The following is a 20,447-nucleotide window of genomic DNA, read 5'->3' on the forward strand; positions in this document are numbered from 1 at the left end:
AATAAAAAATAAATACAAAAATGCTAACATTTTTCAAGGAAAGGTGCAGAATAAATTGAAATTTGTGACTTAGGCTAATCAATACAGGATACCAGCATAGTAACTCACCATACCTACTTAAGGAAGGTGAAACCTTTAAAATAACTTTGTTTAAAATATTTATAAGAACGAAAAGTGACCTATGAGCCATATTTTCTTAACAAAACTTAGCTCACCAGCTTTAATTTACATCCATATCTGCATCAACATAAATGTACATGTAAATAATGGGATCTTAATGCGATGCAAGTGACAACTGCAAACATGTTTATTACCATTAATGTTGCACTGTTAAGAAATCCAGACCATTCAGGAAAATAACCACATTTTCTCCTGAGTTATCGCAACTTCTGAGTTCTTTGGCCAGGAAATGCGACAAATTTGAAGTAAAACATTACTGGCTTGACAAGATTAAAGGGTCCAAATGTAAAAAATAAAATAAAATTTATTGTCATGTCTTTATGGATAGGAAGAACACTTGAGGAGAACTTTACTGCTACAAAGCTTTATCTCCACTCACTAACTATAGCAAAGAAATTTGGACAACTGGTCTATCATGCTTAAGTTTATTTATAGACATGTTTATGCACTGTCAGGATACAGTAGATGTCTCCAAGGCATCAAACTTCCAGTATATAAAAGGATGCCAAATGTTACATATTTGGGATATGAATATCATTTCAATGATATAACTTGCCCCTGCAAATTCAGACTCTAAGGGAGTACAAGTCCGGCATCGCTGTTCAAGGCCGCTTTGCATTCCTAACATGTAAAAGGAAAAGAAAAGAACATCCTGATCTTGGCAACAGCGAAACTAAAAATGCACTCCCAGAAACAATTTGGCTAGCCAGAGAACCCTTTACTTCAAAGTGACCTTGTTGTTAATTTTTCTTTTATGCTTTTCTTAAACGGTATCAATGAAGTTAACTTTTTATGTAATTAGAAACATTTCTTTAGAAAAATGCTGTGACAGAAATAGAACTTTATTTGTTAACGCTATGCTTGTCTAGTTGTCATTACCAGTACACCGGTGTATCAAGGACACTTCTCGTAACATTCATTTGTAACATTATAAAACAAACATGTGATATATATCATTGTGAGCAGTGTATAGTAATAATAAAAATAATAATGTCATTAGAAGTAAATATCTTTTGATGTGGAATTACAGAGAAAAAGACTTACAAACTTTAATGTACATTACAGTACCGTGTAGCTACTGAACCAGAAAGTGCACTGCAGCAGTGAGGAGATTCAGTGGATGAGCAATGATCAGAGTACAAAAACATGAAAATTAAGGTGCAAACCCATTATACATTTTTTTTCTATTAGATTCAAATAGATCTTCTCATTTTAAATCACAGCTTGTTAAATTACAGTCAATACAAATGTTTATGAGACAGCAGATTTTCATTAACTTCTTGATGAATATGTTTTGCTAATATAATGGGAAGTTAAAATATGATATTTTTCTGAGAATAAAATGTGTGAAATGGGATATGATATTGTTTGGTGATTTTGTAAGTGAACGCTGTCACTCAGTGCAGCCAGCAGGCAACATAGTTAAATCTAACAATAATGTCCATTCTCCAGAAGCACACAATAGTCATTACAGTAAGGGAGGTATATCTTTGGACTTGTCGCACTGTTTAAGCAATTATTAACCTGCTTGATAACTGCTAAAAATGCATAATATGCATTAGTATAATAATAGGGAGATTTAAGCACATTGTGTGATTTGTTTTCCATGGATACCATGAAAAGATGCAAAGTTTACCACCTGTCAGAGGAAGACAACATAATTCTCTGGGATTAAACCTGTTTTTCCCTCGTATGTTGCTTGGAGCCAGCCTGGTTCAACAGAGGGGTAGACTACAGGACAGAAGAGAGAAAAACATACCGAGCCAGTGAAAAAACAGATTCAGACTTCTGATCTGGAATAAGCTGATTTGAATCACTGAGCCTATATTTGACTGCATAATTTACAAGAATTATTGAATATTAGATTGAGGAGGGCTCTGGGCTAGTCTGCTCTTCAGATTCAGTCCCCATGAAGTATTTGAATTTTAGCCATCGTGAAAGAAACGCAAACAGTTTAAACCATTAAAACTAAACTAAATTATTGCGGAGATTCACCAAAACAAAGGGAAACAGCTGTAAAATGTCCGGTAAATACAATCTAGCAGAGATGTGCTGAATTAAGATGTAGAGAAAATGGAGAACAATAAAAGTCTGCCTGCTAGTAAATTGTGGGGAGCATTTGTTGACGTTTTTGCATTTGGCTCTGCTGGCTGTGCTAAGAGGAAACCGGCACTGGTGCCTTTCATTACTAGGTTACAGTGACCTGCCTAGACTGTTTGTGGGCCAAGTCATCTCTTAATGGAAACAAGCAGGAGGCAATAAAAAAAATCTTGGCACTGTTTGGATGTCCATAATGTATATGGGAGTGTCGCGCTAAGAGCAAAAACTTTCCATTTCAACACTGGAAATTCACCAAGTTCCTGCTCTTTGCTGTCAGCACAAGTCAGGCAAATTACCCCCTCTGTGTGTACAGTATTTACACTTCCGATCAGCCTTTCAACGAATCATTTGCAATCTTGAATCCGAACACTTTTGCTGTAAAGCAAAAGTCGGCTTACAAGCAGACAGTTAAATGTGCTTATGTGTTTGCGCTTTTTCTGCTCACCGTTTGAGAAGTGTGCCCCCTGTGGGAAGCTGAGCTCATGACTGTGCTCTGCCTCACAGGAATACATTGCCTTGGCATCTCTGTAAAGACAACAAAAATATGCTTTGTAATCGCAGATTTAAGGAGATAAGCGTGGGATCGATTAGGTCAAACTCTTGTTTGGGGTTGTAATTTTTTATCACCTTCCAACTGGAGCAGACTGTTGGGTGGAGGCATTTTCAAAAAGCAATGCTCGGGCAGCCACCCTGAAAACAATTGGAAAAAAAACAATAGAGTTCAGTGCACTTCATTGTGTAAAGTATGTCAAGCTGTAATTATGCCATTTAAGACAAGCATGAGTGACAATTAAGATGATTTTAAAATAATGAAACAGTGTAACTGTGTGTTATCTATTATAATGTATCAGTGCTGTCTTAGTTTACTTGCTCTTGCCAGCATTTTTCATTGTTGAGAATGAAATGAAAGTCTTAACCACACAATATGGGAGGTTTCCTTCCTCCTGGCAGACTCAGCTTTAACACAAAGCTAAACTGAGTTAAACTATATAACGAGGCCGCACTTGACCCTGGACATAACCCCAGAGTCATGGGGACAACAGAGACTAGGGCAAGCTAGCTGGATGCTATACGGGAAAACTAATTGAAAGACAAGTGTGACTGGCTTCTTAGACAAGACAAGTCAAACTATCTATTCATCTCAAGAGATCCAGTGCAGACTGGTGCTGGGTCACGGTAACCCGAGAGCAGGCAGAACGTAATTAAGGCCAGCTCTCCCACCAGAGCAGAAAAGACATAAATCTCACAACACGCACTCATCTGTCCTTAGAAACCTCTCGATGCTTGTAAACAGATGAAGGAGGCAGAAAACTCAGAGGGCAAACAGAGAGGAAGGGAGAAAGAAAATCAAGTATATATGTAAAAGCCTGTTTGCCTTGTATTTATTTTGTGGAGACATGTTAAAACTCTAACTTATGATGAGAAAAATGATTTGCTTTTTAAAGCTCTTTACACTGAGCCAGGTCTTTGGTAGCCATTGCTGACTGAAGTGTCCATCCTGCGGCGGATCGCTTGTTTTGGTGGAAGGTTTGGGTGCTCAGTAGGCTTTAAACTCTCTTTGGACTCCAGTGTTGATAAACTTTGGACAGATCCAGAGCAGCTCCTGTGGCCTGAAGGGCGACATACAAATAATAACTCGTAAATGACACATAGAAACAAAAGGCAGACACTAAGGAACAGCTATCACGCTGCACCAAATAAATCAGGAAATAACAAAATATTCTCGAGCTACTGTCAGTTTTTGAAAACCCTTGAAGGATAAATCATAACAGTGAAAACTACCCAGTTTATCTATTCTGTCCTGAAATTTCACTTTCATGAGATTCTGATCGACTTGATTTTAAGTCAAAATAACTGCAAATTACGTTTCAAATGGCATCGCTTCACGATTATCGTACCTTCGGATATATGCAATGATTTGAGAGAGGGTGCCGTGGAGCGGTTTAGCAGCTCTGGCCTGAGGTCAGCACGACAGTGTGGGGCTTTCTTGGGTGCAGGAGACAGCCTTGGTGTTGTGCTGACTGAGGACGAGCTAAGAGCATCCTCTGACTCGCCATCTGTGCGTCCCGTGTCCTCCCTGGAGCTCGAGTCGGGACTGCTGACAAACACGGCACTCTGGGGGCCATTTGAAAGCTGTGAAGGTGTCCGGCGGAGGTCCAGGAGTGACTTGTCCTGACATGTCCTCTGTCTAGAGGAAGCTGTTTTGGAGGAGGTGTTTTGCTCAGAGGAATGGGAAGACAGAGACTCCATACTCCCCATGGGGGTGCTGTCTGGACTGCTGCTCAAAGCGTCACCTATGCAGGGACCAGAGACGAGGCACACAAGGCCCTCATTAAAACCTGCTTAGCAAGTAAAAGATTTTAGCTTCTTTGCAATTTAGACAAAAAATGTTTAGATATTATATTATTCATTAGCTTTAGAGAGCTGGCCTAAATGTAGGAGACTGCGTGTAAAGATTCCTAAAAGATATTAAAGGCGTGGTTTAACAAATTGTGACACTCATCACTTCCTTGGTACTCACTATCTGCATCTGCAAGACACAGTGTGGGAGTGTAGAGGCTCCGGGGTTTTCGGGGCCCGGTGGACAGACAGATGGCCCTGCTCCTGCGAGAGCCAGGTCGACTCTGGGGCTGGGGCAGAGGCACATTGGGATCTGGAGGCTGGTGGAAGATCTACAGGTCCAGAAAGAAACACTGATTACTCAATACAAATACAGAAACTATGTATTTCTATACAGTCTGACATTTCAACATGATTTTTATCAGTACTCTTCAAACACTCTCAGTACCCATTTATATATTTTGATGAACTAACCTCTAACTAACAAATCTTAACCACCAGACATCTAGCAAATCTTGCTTTTTATATCTCTGGTTTAACGGTTCTGTAAGTAAAGATAATTATAGCAGCTATGTAAAAGTATAGTAAAATATTTATCCTACATAAAGAATTTTTCAGTTTGCACAAAGTTTTGTTAAACAAGGTTTCATTTGGTCAATAATTCTTTTTTTTTGTTCATCAAGTGGTAAGAAAAAAACAGGAAAATGTTAAATAAGGTGACAGACACATTGCCTTCATGATAGATTGGGTGATTGTGCTTCTCATGCCACCCCTCGGGGGCTCATTCAGAGCCAGAAAAAAATCCTGTTATTAACGACGGAAGTTGAATTACCTCCGTGTTTCGGCGTGTATTGATAGCTGGTCTAGCAGGATGTGCGTGACTGGCCCTTTCTATAAAACTGTTTGCCGATGTTACACTTATAAAAGGATGAGATGGAATTTCAATTACAATGTTAAAATCACAAGTTTAAAAACCTCACCTTTTCTGACCATGCCACACCTGTCACAGTACATCATAACTGTCAAACTGTTGGACACACCCAGGAGGCTAAGTAATTATGAAACAGACAACAAAGAGAATATTCTAAGTGTAAGGGGACTGTTTAGTCTTTCATCTATTTGATTTACATCATATTTCAGGATCATCTGAATGTGTGTATTATTTGGGTTACATTAGATTCCTTTACGGTGTTACCTTAAAGGCAATGAATATAAAGATGGTGGCTGCTAGGATTGCTAAGATTGCCAATTTCCCTTTATCTGCAATTGCATTTATTTGTCTTTAATTTGATATCTCAAGTGTAAAAAAACAATCGCTTGTCTATTGAACAAGCTACCTAACTGCCATTAATTGTCCACCTTTAAAACAGCCTTTGGGCTATGACACTGGGTGTTCAGTAAACCAGTACAAACATCTCTGTAGTTTTTTTCTTGATCATTTGAGCTGGAAAGGATTCAGAAGCAACCCCAAAAGATCATGAGAAGCAGCATGGATGCCTTCAGTGCATCTCTGAGACTAAAAAAGTAGAACTTCAGGGCGAGCCCCTAAAGCAGGGGTATTAAACTAAAATTTGAGGAGGTCCAGTTGGAGAAAATCTTCTCAAGCAGAGGTCCGGGACATCATAATGTCTAACTTACGTTATGATTGTGACAGAGAAGCAACCTTTTTTTTAAATTTTTATTTATATCTGAACGTATGAACAATAGACTGTCAAATCAATGAAAATACAAGTTAAAACATTTCAACAAAATTTATTGTTAACACTGAAACACACAGTAGGCCTACATTAGAAATAGGGCTGCTGTTTAAAATGAATTAGAGAAAATAAATAAAATGGCTAAATTGTGCATCTTAAAAGTGCTTAATTTCAGAAAAAAAAAGTTTCCCTTTTTCTTTACATTTTACATCTCGACTAAACAGTCTCAATACATTTTCAACAGATAACCTCAAAACATTTTAACAATTTTACAGTTTCTCTTTCTTTCCCCCTTATATTCCACGTCCCAACTTTCTGTTGTTCAGTGAGAGAACTGAGCTTTAGTTCGCTCTACTAGGATTTTAAATCTGGGCTGGAATGGTGTCAGGGCCATTCTCATACACATGTGTAGGTGCTCATTGGTGATCCTGGAACGATATTTAGTTTTTATTATGTTCATTTTGGAGAAAGCTGCCTCACAGCTGTATGTGGAGCCAAACATGGCAGGTTCAGTTCTTCCAAACTGCTCTTTCAGGGCCACATCTGCTTGGAGATCAATTAGTTGCATTTGAAGAGGCCCAGCATTTGCCCACTTGAAGTGCTGTGTGACTTCCTTTGAGAACCCTCTGACATCAGTGATGGCAAATGGGTTCTTTATGAACATGGTGAGCTGCTGTCCAAAGCTGAAGCTATCAAAACGTTTGCTGAAGTTTTCAATCAGCTTATCAACAAAGTCAACAAAAGAGGACACATCTCTCTGTCCCTGAACCTGTTCCTTCACTGTTGGGAAGTGTGCATAGTCTCCTTGCAGGTCTTCTTTGAACACTTCGTTTCCTCTGAAAGCAGCGGACAGCTGTCATCAGTTCACAAATTGAATTGTCCTTGCCCTGCAGCTTCAAATTCAGTTCATTCAGGTGTGAAGTGATATCAACCAAAAAGGCCACAATATCCATGTTTTTCCCATCATTTAAAAAGAGAGAAAAGTTTGTTGCTTTTTGACTTTCCAGCTCTTCCAAGAAAGCTGCTACTTCACTTCTGATGGACCAAAATCGCTCCAATGCCCTGCCTTTGCTAAGCCATCTCACATTGTTGTGAAGCAGAAGATCATCAGCGTGTGCATCAACTTCTCTGAGAAATTCCCTGAGCATGCGATGCTGACAAGAAGAAGATGCCCTGAGAAAATTAATCATTTTCATCATTGTTTTCATCACCTCAGCATACTCGTCTGACAGGGTGGAGCATAACACTGACTGATGAATAATGCAATGATAAGAGATTAGCTCGGGATTGTCCTCTTTCATTCTTGCTACAGCTCCTTTCTCTCTCCCCATCATAGCAGGGGCTCCATCTGTGGTTATTGAAACCACTTGGTTTGGCTCTATTCCTCGCTTTGTTAACATTTCCTTAATGGCCAGGTAAATATCCTCTCCTCTTGTAGTGCTGTGAAGGGAAGTTACACCTAGCAGGTCTTCACAGAACTCTTTCTTATCATTGTTGAAGAACCTTACATAAACTAACAGCTGAGCATTGTCAGACACATCAGTGGACTCATCTACAGCCAAGCCTACACATGGTGTCTTATGAATAGCTTCTTCCAGCTGGGATAGCACATCCTGAGCTAATAATTCACTTCTCTTTGTGGCTGTTGATGCTGACATAGGTATTTGCTTTATTTTGTCATGAAGCTCTTCTTTTTGTTTACCCTCAAGTAATGTTTCTGCTACTGCACTCATGTACTCTTTGACAACACCTGCATCTGCAAAGGGCTTTTTGTGTTGACCTAAAATCCAAGCAACTCTGAGGGAACATTCATGAGCACGTTGTTGGGCGGTGAAAGAACTGGTTAAGATCCTTGTGGACTGATCATATTGGGCTCTGAGACTGCTAATTTTCTGGGACCTGAGTTCAGACTTGGGTGGGTATGATTGTTCAAAAGCTTTGTGCTTTGTCTCATAGTGGCGTTTGACATTGCCACTTTTAATCAGTGCCACGGTTTCTGAACATATGAGACACACTGGTTTGCTGCTTGCGGCCGGAAGAATGAACATATATGCGTCAGTCCATTCAGTCTTGAAAGTTCTATTTTCGGTGTCTACTTTTCTCTTTTTTGAAAGCGCCATAGTTGTTTTACCTCTTGTGACTCCCGCTCACGTCTTGTCTCACTGTATCGTTAATCGTCTCGCTTGTCATTCACCTCTCACCATGTCTTTCCTCTGTCTGTCTGTGTCTGCACTCAGCCTTGCGATCGCCTTGAATGCGCAGATGTGATTGGCTAAGTAGTGTCACGTGGGTGGCGTAACTCGCACACAATTGGTTAGTATGTTCCCTGGTCTAATACAATGTAAGGTTACTGCTTAAAATTGAATCGCCCCGTCAAAATTAAATATAATTTAATATTTTGTTAACTATAGGTCCGGGTCCATATAGGATGGCGACTGGGTCCGGACTCGGACCCCGGTCCGCCTGTTAGTGACCCCTGCCCTAAAGCAACCAAGAAAGTGTGTAGAACCCATTTCAGAGAGTCGAGACTGATTTAATAAGACAGAAAATAGCAGAGAGAGAATAAACCAGCCTCTGTAATGATAGTAGTGAAGCTCACTATGAGAACATACGATCTGAACCAAATTTACCTGAATCCATATCCACTCTTGATAGTGGAAAATCCTGCCAGTTTGCTCAAACCTGTTCTGTTCATAGTCATAGGTACTGTACCTTTGCACCATATAAGCATAAAAGACCTGCTGAAGTCCCCCAAATGGAGTCTCAGGTTCAGGAACCATGAGCCTCAAAAGCTTATGTGCCATTTAATCTAGTCTCTACCCCTTGTGTGCCTTATGGCTCCACATTGGCTTCTCATACACCTTCAAAGTGAGTTTTGACACCTAACCTCTCTCTCCTTATATACCAGAAGCCAATCTACAGCTCTACAAGCACCTCAAGTGCCCATTAAAGGCCAAATAATTTGCCTCCTGACCAAATCCCACCAATCTGTTCCTTTGTATGTTCCTATCAAGTCCAACCCTCTGTATCTGCAGGGGCTTAGCATAGTTTGCCAACCTATGGCCTATATTTTCAGTTACCACCAGTTCAGCAGGCCATGGCCGCATTATATGCAGTTTGACCTCCACCCATTATTACTGAAACCTCACTCTATTTGTTCTCCTTTACCTACCTTTCCAGTAACATTCTCCGTGGCTGCTATATAAACTTCTGTGTACCTCAGCAGTTTATATAGCAGCCTCAGGCCCAATACAGGCTCATATTCAACTACGGTATCATGCTCCACACAATTCTCTGGTGCAAAACAGGTGTTTGTTTTAGGTGCAAAAGTCAGCATCCAGGGATAATGAAGAGAACCCAGATATCCAGTGTGATGCACTTGAACCCACAGATTATATTATCTAAAGTCACACTAAAGGTAATTAAAATAAGACTTAGAAACAAGATTAGGACCTTTGATGCCTATGCTGTCTTAGATGATGGAGCATAGTAATAATAATAATAATGGTAAATGGCCTGTATTTGTATAGCGCTTTACTAGTCCCTAAGGACCCCAAAGTACTTTACACATCCAGTCACCCACCCATTCACACACAGGTGATGGCAAGCTACATTGTAGCCACAGCCACCCTGGGGCGCACTGACAGAGGTGAGGCTGCCGGACCCTCTGACCACCACCAGTAGGCAACGGGTGAAGTGTCTTGCCCAAGGACACAACGACCGAGACTGTCCAAGCCGGGGCTCGAACCGGCAACCTTTCGATTACAAGGCGAACTCCCAACTCTTGAGCCACGAACGCATAAATAAATGCAATAATGGTTTGCATTTATATAGCGCTTTTCGGGGCCCTCAAAGCACTGTACAATTCCACTATTCATTCACTCTCACATTCACACACTGGTGGAGGCAAGCGACAGTTGTAGCCACAGCTGCCCTGGGGCAGACTGACAGTGTGTTGACTCAGGGTGCAGCCACGCATCTTGATTTTAAGGGGAGCCAGCAAAGCTTAAACTGTGCACAGAGAGACCACATACAGAAATGCCACAAGTCAAATGTGTTAACCTCCAACTTTCTCCCGCTTCATGCCCTAGGAAAAAGTTTTCAAATGACTGTGCATTCACCTCTGACATCATAATGTTTGTTGAGCAGCATTATCCTGTGGATAAATTAAAACTTCTAACTTTTAACTGCACATTGTTGTTGGGTCCAACAATCCATTCTCCATAACACCTACTGAAATAGTTCAATAAAGCTCAAAGGGAGCATGAGCACAATGAGCACATGGTTGGGGTCGTCATTACAATTTCTCTTGATGAGTCAGCTGATTCTGTCCATTGCTTATTCACCTCACAAGACAGCCCATACACCGAATTTAAGACATAATGCTGACACCTCCACCCTCCCTTCAGAAGTGAGGGGTTGATTCATCAAAGATAAAACAGGGGTATGAATGTCTTCCTTGCAGAAACATATGCTACCCAGAGACAAGAAAAAAATCACTGTGATAGCAACAAGGATGTAGTTAACTTACCTTCTTCTAGATTGAGGTTATGCAAACTGACCTTCTGGTCCATAGTCGCTGACTGTTTTAGGCCTTTAACTATCAAACTTGGATGTTGTGGTGAATAATGTTTAATATTAACATCAGATACTCTCATATTGAACTCCTACAGGTCCATTCTGACAGTTTCCTTATGTCCCACAGACATTTCACTGCATGCAGAGAAGAGCCCCATGAGCTTCTTTCTAACTGTGGCAATTTTAAAGAAGAGGCAAGGAGTTGAGAGATGCATTTGCAGCCATGACCCATCCCTGAAAGTCCCAAATCCAGCTTCACTTTAATCCCCCAAATGCTCCTGATTTTGGGTAGTGTGGGAGAGAGAAATTAGGTCCATGAAACCTGCTCTTAGGGGGACAGTGGGAAGTCAAACCATTTTCCACTTTCAGAGGAAAATTGTGGTAGTTGACATAGAAGGAGTCTTGAACTCTTAACTGATATGATATAAACATCTGATAGTGTTGATCCTTTTACTCTAACCTCGTAGTTTTAATGGGGCAGCGAGATGTTTCTCTTCAACAGGCTGTCTGTGCAAACTCAATTCTTAAAAAGTTGGGACGCTGTGTATAATGTAAAAACAAACAAACAAACAAAACAAAAAAATAATGGCATGATTTGTAAATGTCAATTGTAAATGTCTATTGTGTTTTATTCACAATAGAACATAGAAAACATTTAAAAATATACCCTTTTAATTACAATATGAGCTCATTTTGAGTTTGAGGCCAGCAACACATCTAAAAAAAGTTTGGCTAGAGACAAAAGGCTGGAAAAGTAAGAGGTAAAAAAAAGAAACAGTTGGGGGAATACTACTCTCTCGCTCAGGCAGCACTGTGTTAAAATCAGGGATGATTCTGTTATTTAAGAGTAACTTCAAAGGCTCAGTAACACTCCCAGAAATTATTGTTTAACACAGTTCACTCTGCTATCCACAAAGCAGTTTAAAGCTCTATGGATCAAAGCAGATGCCATATCTGAACACGCTCCACAAATGCTGCAGTCTTCTCTGGGCCAATGGTAATTGAAAATGGACCGAGGCAAAGTGGAAAACTGTGGTCAGACAAATCAAAATTCTAAATTCTTTCTGGAAAACACGGCTGCAGTGTCAACTGGACTAAAGAGGAGAGGAACCATTACATATTATAAGCACTTAGTTAAAAAGTCTGCATCTTTCATAGTATGGCACTGCATTAGTGCCTATAGAATTGGTACCTTGCACTTTTGGAGTGACACTTTCAATGTTGAAAGGTATATATAGATGGGTTTTAGAGCCACCTATGCTCCGATGCAGATGTCTTTATCAGGAAGGCATGCATGTTTCAGCAAGACAATGCTATACTGAATTGAAATTATACTTAACCATCATCACTTGTAAGAAATAAACCTCCTCCATGGATCCTGTATTTAAAGAGGCACGCCACATCAAATGTTGTGAGCCAATGCAATCATTTTCACTCACTGGGTGCCTTCAGCTTTTGGCTTAAAAGCAACGAATTAAATTAAAAAATGAAACAAATATATGTGCACTTGTTACATTTCATCTCAGAGCCAGCTTCTGCTATTTTTTTCTCCTCTGCTAACTGTTTGACTGTATGTGCCTCTAGCACACGGCACAGAGCACACAATCATGCACGCAAGTGCGCGCGCAAACAGTCACACAGAGAAATACACACATACACAAATACACACAGCTGATGCAGCCATTTGTTTCAGCTTGTGCTTTATGTATGATACTACTAGTGGCAACAATGTATTCGCATGACTAAATGTCAATTGAATTTAACATAAACATTGGAATATGAAAGTTCATATAGCATTATAAAACGCATTATTCTTGTCGCTCGTCTGTGTCTTCTGCTATCTGTTGCTGTCTAGGTGTCGTTTTTTGAGAAACATGAAAAATGATTATAAACCATAAGAGATCTTTCTATAAATCTGTTCTAATAAGAAAATATGGATATTCTACTTCAGAAAACTGCTGCACGAGGAATGTTTTTATTGATGCAGATATAATTAAAAGCATACCAGGCCATTCAAAGTCAAACTGTGACTCACCTTGTTGAAATTTTCAATGAGTATTTCCACCACAATGTTCTGGAACTTAATGTTCATCATGGCGGCAACTGTCTCCTCTTGTGATCGCATCAATGTAGGCCCGAAGATGACGCCCAGGTTTGACACTGTCATCAGGTTAGACTGGTTTTGTGCAGAAACTCTGCGTTTAGAAGACAAGCACATCATACAAGCGTCCTAAGAATTCACATGTTTAACCATGAGGTGATATTTTTTGGTCTACGAGATAGTGAGAGTTGGCGAGACGCCTGCAATTGCGGTGCAGTGCCTCAGATAACTTTAATTAGTTTCAGGTAACGTTAAGTCTGCAAGTTAATTGATTGATTACAAGAACATGTACCTGACAAGATGCTTTATTAGTAACTCCAGCATTTCCTTGTTTCTTTCAGGCATCTTATGAACCAAAGCATGGACAGCACGCACTCTGTAGTTCTGATCATCGGACTCTGAGAAAGAAAATAAATAGAAATGAGGGAAGAGTAGAAATGCTGGCCACTACTGACTTATGGAATAATTGTATTTCAGATGTAATTGTGTGAAAAAGAAAGTACATCCCATTTTAATTCTAAGGTTTTATCTTCTGGCCCTAAACAGGTCTTAAAATGAGGTAAATACAACCTCACATGAACAATACATCACATATTACTGTGTCATTATTTATTTAATAAAAATAACCCTAATTCTAACCCTGACACTTAACCCCCAAAACTAAGCCAAAATGCACAAGTAGTGTGTAAACAATTAACTACGCCATTACTACTTCCATTGAAATGAACACGGTAAGCAGCAGCCAGGAGCTGCTAATCAAACACAGTTGATTAACTGATAATCAGCGAATGCGACCACCTCTATAAACGTTTTGGCAGTTTGCAGGTCTGTAGCATTCAGATTTTTGGCAACAGTGCCAAGAAGGAAAGACGAGAAGAAACTTTTGCTGACCATCTATGTGAGAATTGCAATTTGATGTGCATCATTCTGCGAAGTGAGAAAGATTATTAAAAACTGCAAAGCATTTGGGACAGCTGCTAATCTTCCCAGGAGTGGACATATCAGCAAATTTATCTCAATGTTTAAGTTATGTTAAATGTTTAAGTTCACGGTTTTTACGGTAAAAAAAAAAAAGTTATTCTCATTACAAAGTCACACTCGAGTCACTCTGACATCACAGTTTGAGATGACCTGAGATCCATACAAGTATTTCCTCAGATAGAAATGATTTAATCAGATCAGTCCTGACTCATTTGCTTTCCCTGCTTTGATAACCCAGACGTAGTGCTCACAAAGCTCAAATCTCTAAAATGAATTCAAAATGTTTCATAAAGATTTTCAAAATTCTAATGCAATATCTCTTCACATAAATCCTGCTTAACCTTTGCAATTGACATAATTAGTTAGTTATCAGATGCACCCGATTCATTAGTGCTATATGATTTGAATTGTACCAATATCTTCCTAATCTGTTCTATACAAGAAAGGATAATAGAGAACTTGATAAAATATGTAATATGTTATAACTGTAACTTACTGACAGCCATGATAAAATCTTTGTGGAGCTTGAAAGTCATTAGAGGCTCAGACAGGCACCTGATGGAAAAGAAAAAAGAAACAGTTTCATTTTATTTCCTGAGTGACACAGGTCCTGTGAATGCAGCTGGTATCCTTGGTGAGTCAGTCGCAGCACTTAATGTATGACTATCATCAGAGAGGTTTCAAAGAGGCACTATGGAGGCAAGGATGACTCCTGACATTTAAGTGCACGTAGATGGTGGGGCGAGCTGACCTGAGGTAATTCTTCAGGCCGCTGGTGATAGTTTTGTTGTCCCACATGTCTGGGTCCAGGTCCATATCCACAGGTGCTTTGGATGCTATTGGAAAGATGTTTTATTGTTATATGACCACTAGGTAAGTTTAAGCTGCAAATTGTCTTAAGAAACCAATACAACATGACATGACCTGTCAAGCTGCTCAACCGAGGACCGAAAATACTTTCTTCTTGTGTCAAGAGACTCAAAGGAGAATTGAAAATAAATAGTGACGTGTGTGGTGTCTAATAGCACTGGGGGTCAAGATTTAGAGACATTTAACAAACTCATTCAGACATTTCCTGTACAAATGTGTTATATATATATCCAGACGAGACTACCTTGTAATTCAATAAAATAATGACAACATAATATAAGGCCTAATTGCTGTTACACTGTCCTACCACAAGGAGGACCTCTTTCCTCACTCTGCTGGAAAAGATCACGTTAGAAAACTATTCATACATTACCATGGAGATTCAGACACTTGTGAATTACAGAATAAGGGGTTTGACTTGGTACATTAGTTCACTGATAATACTTTTGATTTTAGTTACTTACAAAAGACTGTGGTCATCAGCTTCTGCACTTTAGAATTGACGCCTCCAATTCTGTACAGTCCCATTGTGTTTATCCCTGTGTGGCAGTGAAAAAAGCAAAAGGATGAATTGGAACAAGGACCTAAGACTTTGTGTTTATTTAGGACTCGTGCCAGTGCAACGTGTTGTCAAGTCCACTAACGAGCACATTGTTAATCATTACAACCAGGTTGCATTCAAATCATTTGACACACGAAAGCTGAGAGATTGAAGCGCCTCACCTCTCATCTCGACCAGGTCAATGCATTTTCTTACAAAGTTGAAGCCTGCCTCATTAAGATATGCTGTAACACAAAACAAGAGCAGAAATGAAAGGACAATTACTGCCTGGGATAACCGCCCGTCATGTGGGATAATAAGCTCTCCCTTATGCCGCTGCTCAAATTAATAGCACAGCCCTGTACTGTGAGGCTGTGCTATGCCTGCTGAGTGGGCATATGTAAAATTATAGTATTAATGAAAAGGCATAGTCATAGGTAACGAGTATTTCTTTCATATGTGTATGTTGTTGATCTCATTATCTTACGTTTTAAGAATTTGAAAGGCAAACATTTTAATCCTGAAGGAGTTTGGAAAGATATAAAAACAATACTCACTCTCTTCTTTTTTGCTTAATATGGCCGGCAGGTTGTAAATCTAGAGAGAGTTTACAAAAATCATTATAATGTAAAGGTTACCTTAGTTTGAATACTGAAAAAAATCGCTGAAAGAAAAGGATAATGTCAAAACCTTATTCCCACTGAATCTAATTTGAGTAGACTGTCCTATTATTAGCACAAGTAAATGGTGAGGTCATGGTTTCCTAAAAACAACAACAAAAAACCTTACAGAAAGCCACCAGAAGAGGGTGCCAGTGACAAATAATTCATTTTTGGCATTGTCTTCTTGCCAAACAAAGGACTTTAAAAAAACCTGACCAACTGCAGCCAGCACCGAATGAATATTTCAAAGAAGAACAGGCAGAGTTCCTTACCGGCTCCCTGCCATCCATGGCCTCGAGCCACAGTCTTCTGTTGGACTCTGACAGTGCCTGCAGTGTCATAACGCCATGCCTGGAAAGATTTAAGAGAAAAGCTGGTCTCAGTCTGATCTCTTTTCCTTGGGGCCCCTGGACAGACCATGTTTATATTGGCTGAGACCACTATAAAAGGACTAGTGTAACTAAAATAGCTCATGTGCAAATGCTTGACTTCAATCTATGCCCTCAGTTCACTTTGTGCTTCACATTACCCTTCCAATTAAAAGCTACAAGTTCTTAATATTAGAGTGATTCATTTTTGCACCCAACATGCATACAGCTTTATCTGCTTTCACCTTACTGTGTGCAGCATAGTGAGAATCTGGGGCATTATGCCTTGATTTGTGGCACTGCTTCAGTTGGCTGTAACACAATTATAGAACACTATCTGATGATGGCGGCAAACAAAAAACGTCACCCCACCCAGTAGTGGCAGTTAGTACTAGCATGGAGCTGTGTCAGCTTGCATGTGTTAAAGGTCATTTCAACCAAAATACAAAAAAAAGTGCTACACCTTTAACAACACCCCTACTGATATTTTGACATGCAGACAGTTTAGCATTTATTTCACCAGCTTTTAAGTTGTCCAATATTAAAGACTCCAAACCCGTACAGGTGAACGCAGAAGAAAATATTTATATTTGTGTTGCTCTCAAATCATTTAACAACATCTCTTTCCCAAAACAGCATCTCTGCTACCCTCATCCAACCTCATATCATTTTTTTTAATGGATGTATTTTCCCTTAAGTCCTTATGAAAGACACGTTGCTGGTAAATTTTTAATGAAACTCTTCTTTCATTGCTACGAGCAGTTCAAATTAAATTCTTTTTATTGGGCTGGCAGAGGATGTTTCAGAGATGGCTATCTCAGAATCTGGGCAAATAAAAGTATCCGCATAGCTGGATACCGCTTTACTAATTCGGGTGAATCAACCCGTTAAAAATGAGGTTCCGAGATGGCTGGCCTGATTAAACTTGGGCAACAGCATGTTTATTATAATGGGGATTAATGGATGAGCTTGAAGCTGACTGGAGCTTGGCCCACATTGTCCTTGTGGTTAGAACACGCACCTTGGGGCAGCGCAGTTAATGATAAATGAGTTGTCCTGCAAATAAATTGCAGTTATTGTCCATGCTCAGCAACACTCACCGAGCGTGAGCAATGCTGCTGCAGTGCAACATTAACACACAGTGATGTGCTAACTCTATTCTGGGGTACAAATCACTATAAAGAACTGATATCAAGCATTCATAATGGATGGCTTGGTCAATTGAGCCAGTGTTAATCAGCTGACAGCTACTTAAAGGTTTCTGATCATTGCCCAATATGTAATCCTATTTCCCCGTGAAAGATTAAAAACAAATCAACTATGAATGTTCCCACATGGCCAAAGGTTTTGAAAAGAAAGGGAAAAAATAGGAATTAATTCTAAGTTCAATATTGTGTGTTACTTGAGTAATTGCAGACAAGAAGAAATAATTTAAGAATGTGTCTTGACCAAGTGACCAAGTCAGATTTTGTGAAGTGCTAAGAAAGCAGCAGGATTTCATTAGGTTTGGATTTAATATTGAGTGAACAACATGATTAGGACACATGCAGCACATGCAACTGCACTGAAAGGGCAGCACTGGTCAGTTCACATACCGGACTTTACAGAAAAACTGAAGCGGCCTGAAAAGAGTTCCACGACAGATGTCATTTCTACATTGACATGAACACAGAGAAAAAATGGGATGGGTTCAAAAATAGAAAAAAAAATAATGATAATGTAGACATACAGCAAACGGAGCGGGGGGAGAGGACTCGAGAAACATGCAGGACACAAACAGAGCTGATTACGTCTAACACTGTTAAACCGAGTCTTTGAAGATGTTAATCAAACCTGAACAGCTCTCGCATGTTCAAACGTTGTGTACTCCAGGGGGAATCTGGGTTAATTTCCAGTATTGGTGAGTTCAACATAGCACAAAATGTCACGTGCAGTTCGACGTTCTTATATTAAGTTAGTTTTAACAAGAAAAAAGTGTGTGCAACTGCTATCTTACTAATATGAGTATTCAGCAGGTGATGTGCAATGACTTTCTTTTTTCTTTTTGGCTCTCGGTGGTGATTAAGGCAATACATAATACATTCTGCATGTGTTTTCAGCCTATGAAAGCTATTAGACATTTTCAGGGATACACATCACAGACCTCTCTGCCACTTCAACATCAAAGCAGAAACGCTTGTCGATGGAGTCCGTTTTTCTCCGAATGCAGGACTTGAGCTTGAACACCTCTGGCTGATTTACGACAAGACCATTCTAAAAATAAACACACTCGTCATTAATTAGTTAAAAATACAATGAAAAATGATTATGGAATGAAAATGAATATATTTACAATTGCAAATGCACGGCTCTGCAAGTCTGAAATGACTAATATGTATGCTGTGTGTTTGTTGTGAGAGACACGGAAGGTACTTTGAAACCAGAAGATTTATGTATCCGGAGCGTCCAGTGCTTTTGTGAAAATATGATTGGAAATACAGAAAAAAAGAGAAAAACGAATGAAAAAAAACGTAATCATCGACAACAACAAAAACAGAACATTTACCATTGTGGTTTGGATTTGCAAAATTCTTCTTCTTTTTGTTTGGCTAGTTTTTTCTTTTTGGTGGTTCAGACTTTCTAAACTCAAGCTCGATGCAATCTTCATATGCCTAAAAATTGATTTGGGCTGTCAGCCCAAACAAAGCTACTTGATTGCACGCATTCATATCATCCACTTATCAAGAAGCAGAGCTTTTATTTCAATTATCTTGATTTTAAACACGCGAAAATATAGTTTTAAAATTACATTATATCATTGACCTTGTTTTTCATTTCCCATTAGAGGCCTTCAGTGTCAGCTGAAAGTATCAATTCAATTACCTCCTGAACGGATTTTGTTCTTTCTTTCTGAGAATTAGCCATATCTCACATACAGCACATCCTCCCCTGTGCACGCCAGTAAGACTGACTGTAGCCAACTGCAGCAAACCAGATATGTGGATAAAAATACGCCTGCACCTGCATTGGCTTTGGGCTTTATATTCTCCCTCTCCATCTGTGTGTGGGTTTCTGTGTTTTATTCGATTTTATTTAAAAATAAAAAGAAACCAAGATCATTAGTAAATCAGAATGTAGCCATATCTGTAACATGTGCAGAAAAATGCATGGAAACTCACAGTTATGTGGATATTTTTTTTATATAATTTCTCCCTTGAAGTTTACTGGAGTTCTTTAAAAGTATGTTTTCATAATTTTTTAATCTGTGTGGCACTGAAGTGCACATATTTTTTGTTATCGTCACTGGAACCTGTATTTCTACAAATACTTTTTTGTGAAAAATAACAAAAGGTTAAACTGCGATAGCTAAACACTTCAAAACCATGCTGACATTTTCAGTCGGTTTGCACCTGACGCAGCAGCGCTAAGCAGTATTCCCTGTGGAAGTTACTCCATATCATCATCCAATTACTACATACAAAAAAAGGATTGATTGGAAGCTTTTTTTCATCTAATACATAAAATGTGAAATAATTATCAGTTATCATTTGATCTACATGAAGTGTCATTAAGTCATAGCGATAAATTCCTACAAAGGAAGTAAACATTCATCAGATCACTTAGAAAGCAAGATACTATAACTGTTTAGTTTAACGGACTATTTTCATTCCTTGAATTCCCCTGCGGTGTTGTTTGTTCATTTTGTTATTTAAAAATAAAACATGTTTGTTTGCCTTGACGTAACGAGTCTTTTGTCTTCTACGCCTAATTTGCAGTTTTGTCAATCTGGCATTTTCCGTTTTCTCCTCCCGGGACAAACCATGCCTTTAAGCCTCTTTTTTTCACACAGATTACACTCTGCTCCTTCTTTTCTTAGCTTTTTATCGTGCAAATGTTAAACTAAACAAAATAAAGTGAATGTAAAGTACCTGTTTCCCAGCTGACTTGTTTTCAGTGTTGCTCATGGTGAATGTTTTGCTGCTTTTCTCATAAGTGCAGTAGTGACGTGTCCAAGTGCATCCCAGAGGACCTAGGACAGAACAAATGCAG

General features: G+C 39.3%; 1 protein-coding gene across 2 annotated transcripts in view; it reads right to left on the bottom strand.

Moving 5' to 3' along the window:
* Nucleotides 1–285: 285 nt before the first annotated feature.
* The window catches only part of arhgap42b (Rho GTPase activating protein 42b), an 80,374-nt gene continuing 60,212 nt past the window's right edge, over nt 286–20,447 (bottom strand). The window contains exons 9-25 of one of the 2 annotated variants that reach the window (XM_085430659.1): nt 20,327–20,427; nt 18,562–18,671; nt 18,014–18,070; nt 16,323–16,401; nt 15,946–15,985; nt 15,571–15,633; nt 15,312–15,386; nt 14,729–14,813; nt 14,474–14,532; nt 13,289–13,394; nt 12,931–13,090; nt 4,802–4,952; nt 4,179–4,574; nt 3,734–3,890; nt 2,908–2,970; nt 2,726–2,805; nt 286–1,911 (exon numbers count right to left, since the gene is read on the bottom strand). In XM_085430659.1, coding sequence (XP_085286785.1) covers nt 1,823–1,911; nt 2,726–2,805; nt 2,908–2,970; nt 3,734–3,890; nt 4,179–4,574; nt 4,802–4,952; nt 12,931–13,090; nt 13,289–13,394; nt 14,474–14,532; nt 14,729–14,813; nt 15,312–15,386; nt 15,571–15,633; nt 15,946–15,985; nt 16,323–16,401; nt 18,014–18,070; nt 18,562–18,671; nt 20,327–20,427 — 1,871 coding nt within the window. In that variant the 3' untranslated portion in view covers nt 286–1,822. The remainder of the gene's footprint in view (nt 1,912–2,725; nt 2,806–2,907; nt 2,971–3,733; nt 3,891–4,178; nt 4,575–4,801; nt 4,953–12,930; nt 13,091–13,288; nt 13,395–14,473; nt 14,533–14,728; nt 14,814–15,311; nt 15,387–15,570; nt 15,634–15,945; nt 15,986–16,322; nt 16,402–18,013; nt 18,071–18,561; nt 18,672–20,326; nt 20,428–20,447) is intronic. The other variant, XM_085430660.1, reaches the window with a different exon arrangement.

Source organism: Copadichromis virginalis, linkage group LG14 (genome assembly GCF_057382275.1).
Source record: "Copadichromis virginalis isolate Kocher_CV1m ecotype Utaka linkage group LG14, C_Virginalis_male_GT1.1, whole genome shotgun sequence".
Classification (NCBI taxonomy): domain Eukaryota; kingdom Metazoa; phylum Chordata; class Actinopteri; order Cichliformes; family Cichlidae; genus Copadichromis; species Copadichromis virginalis.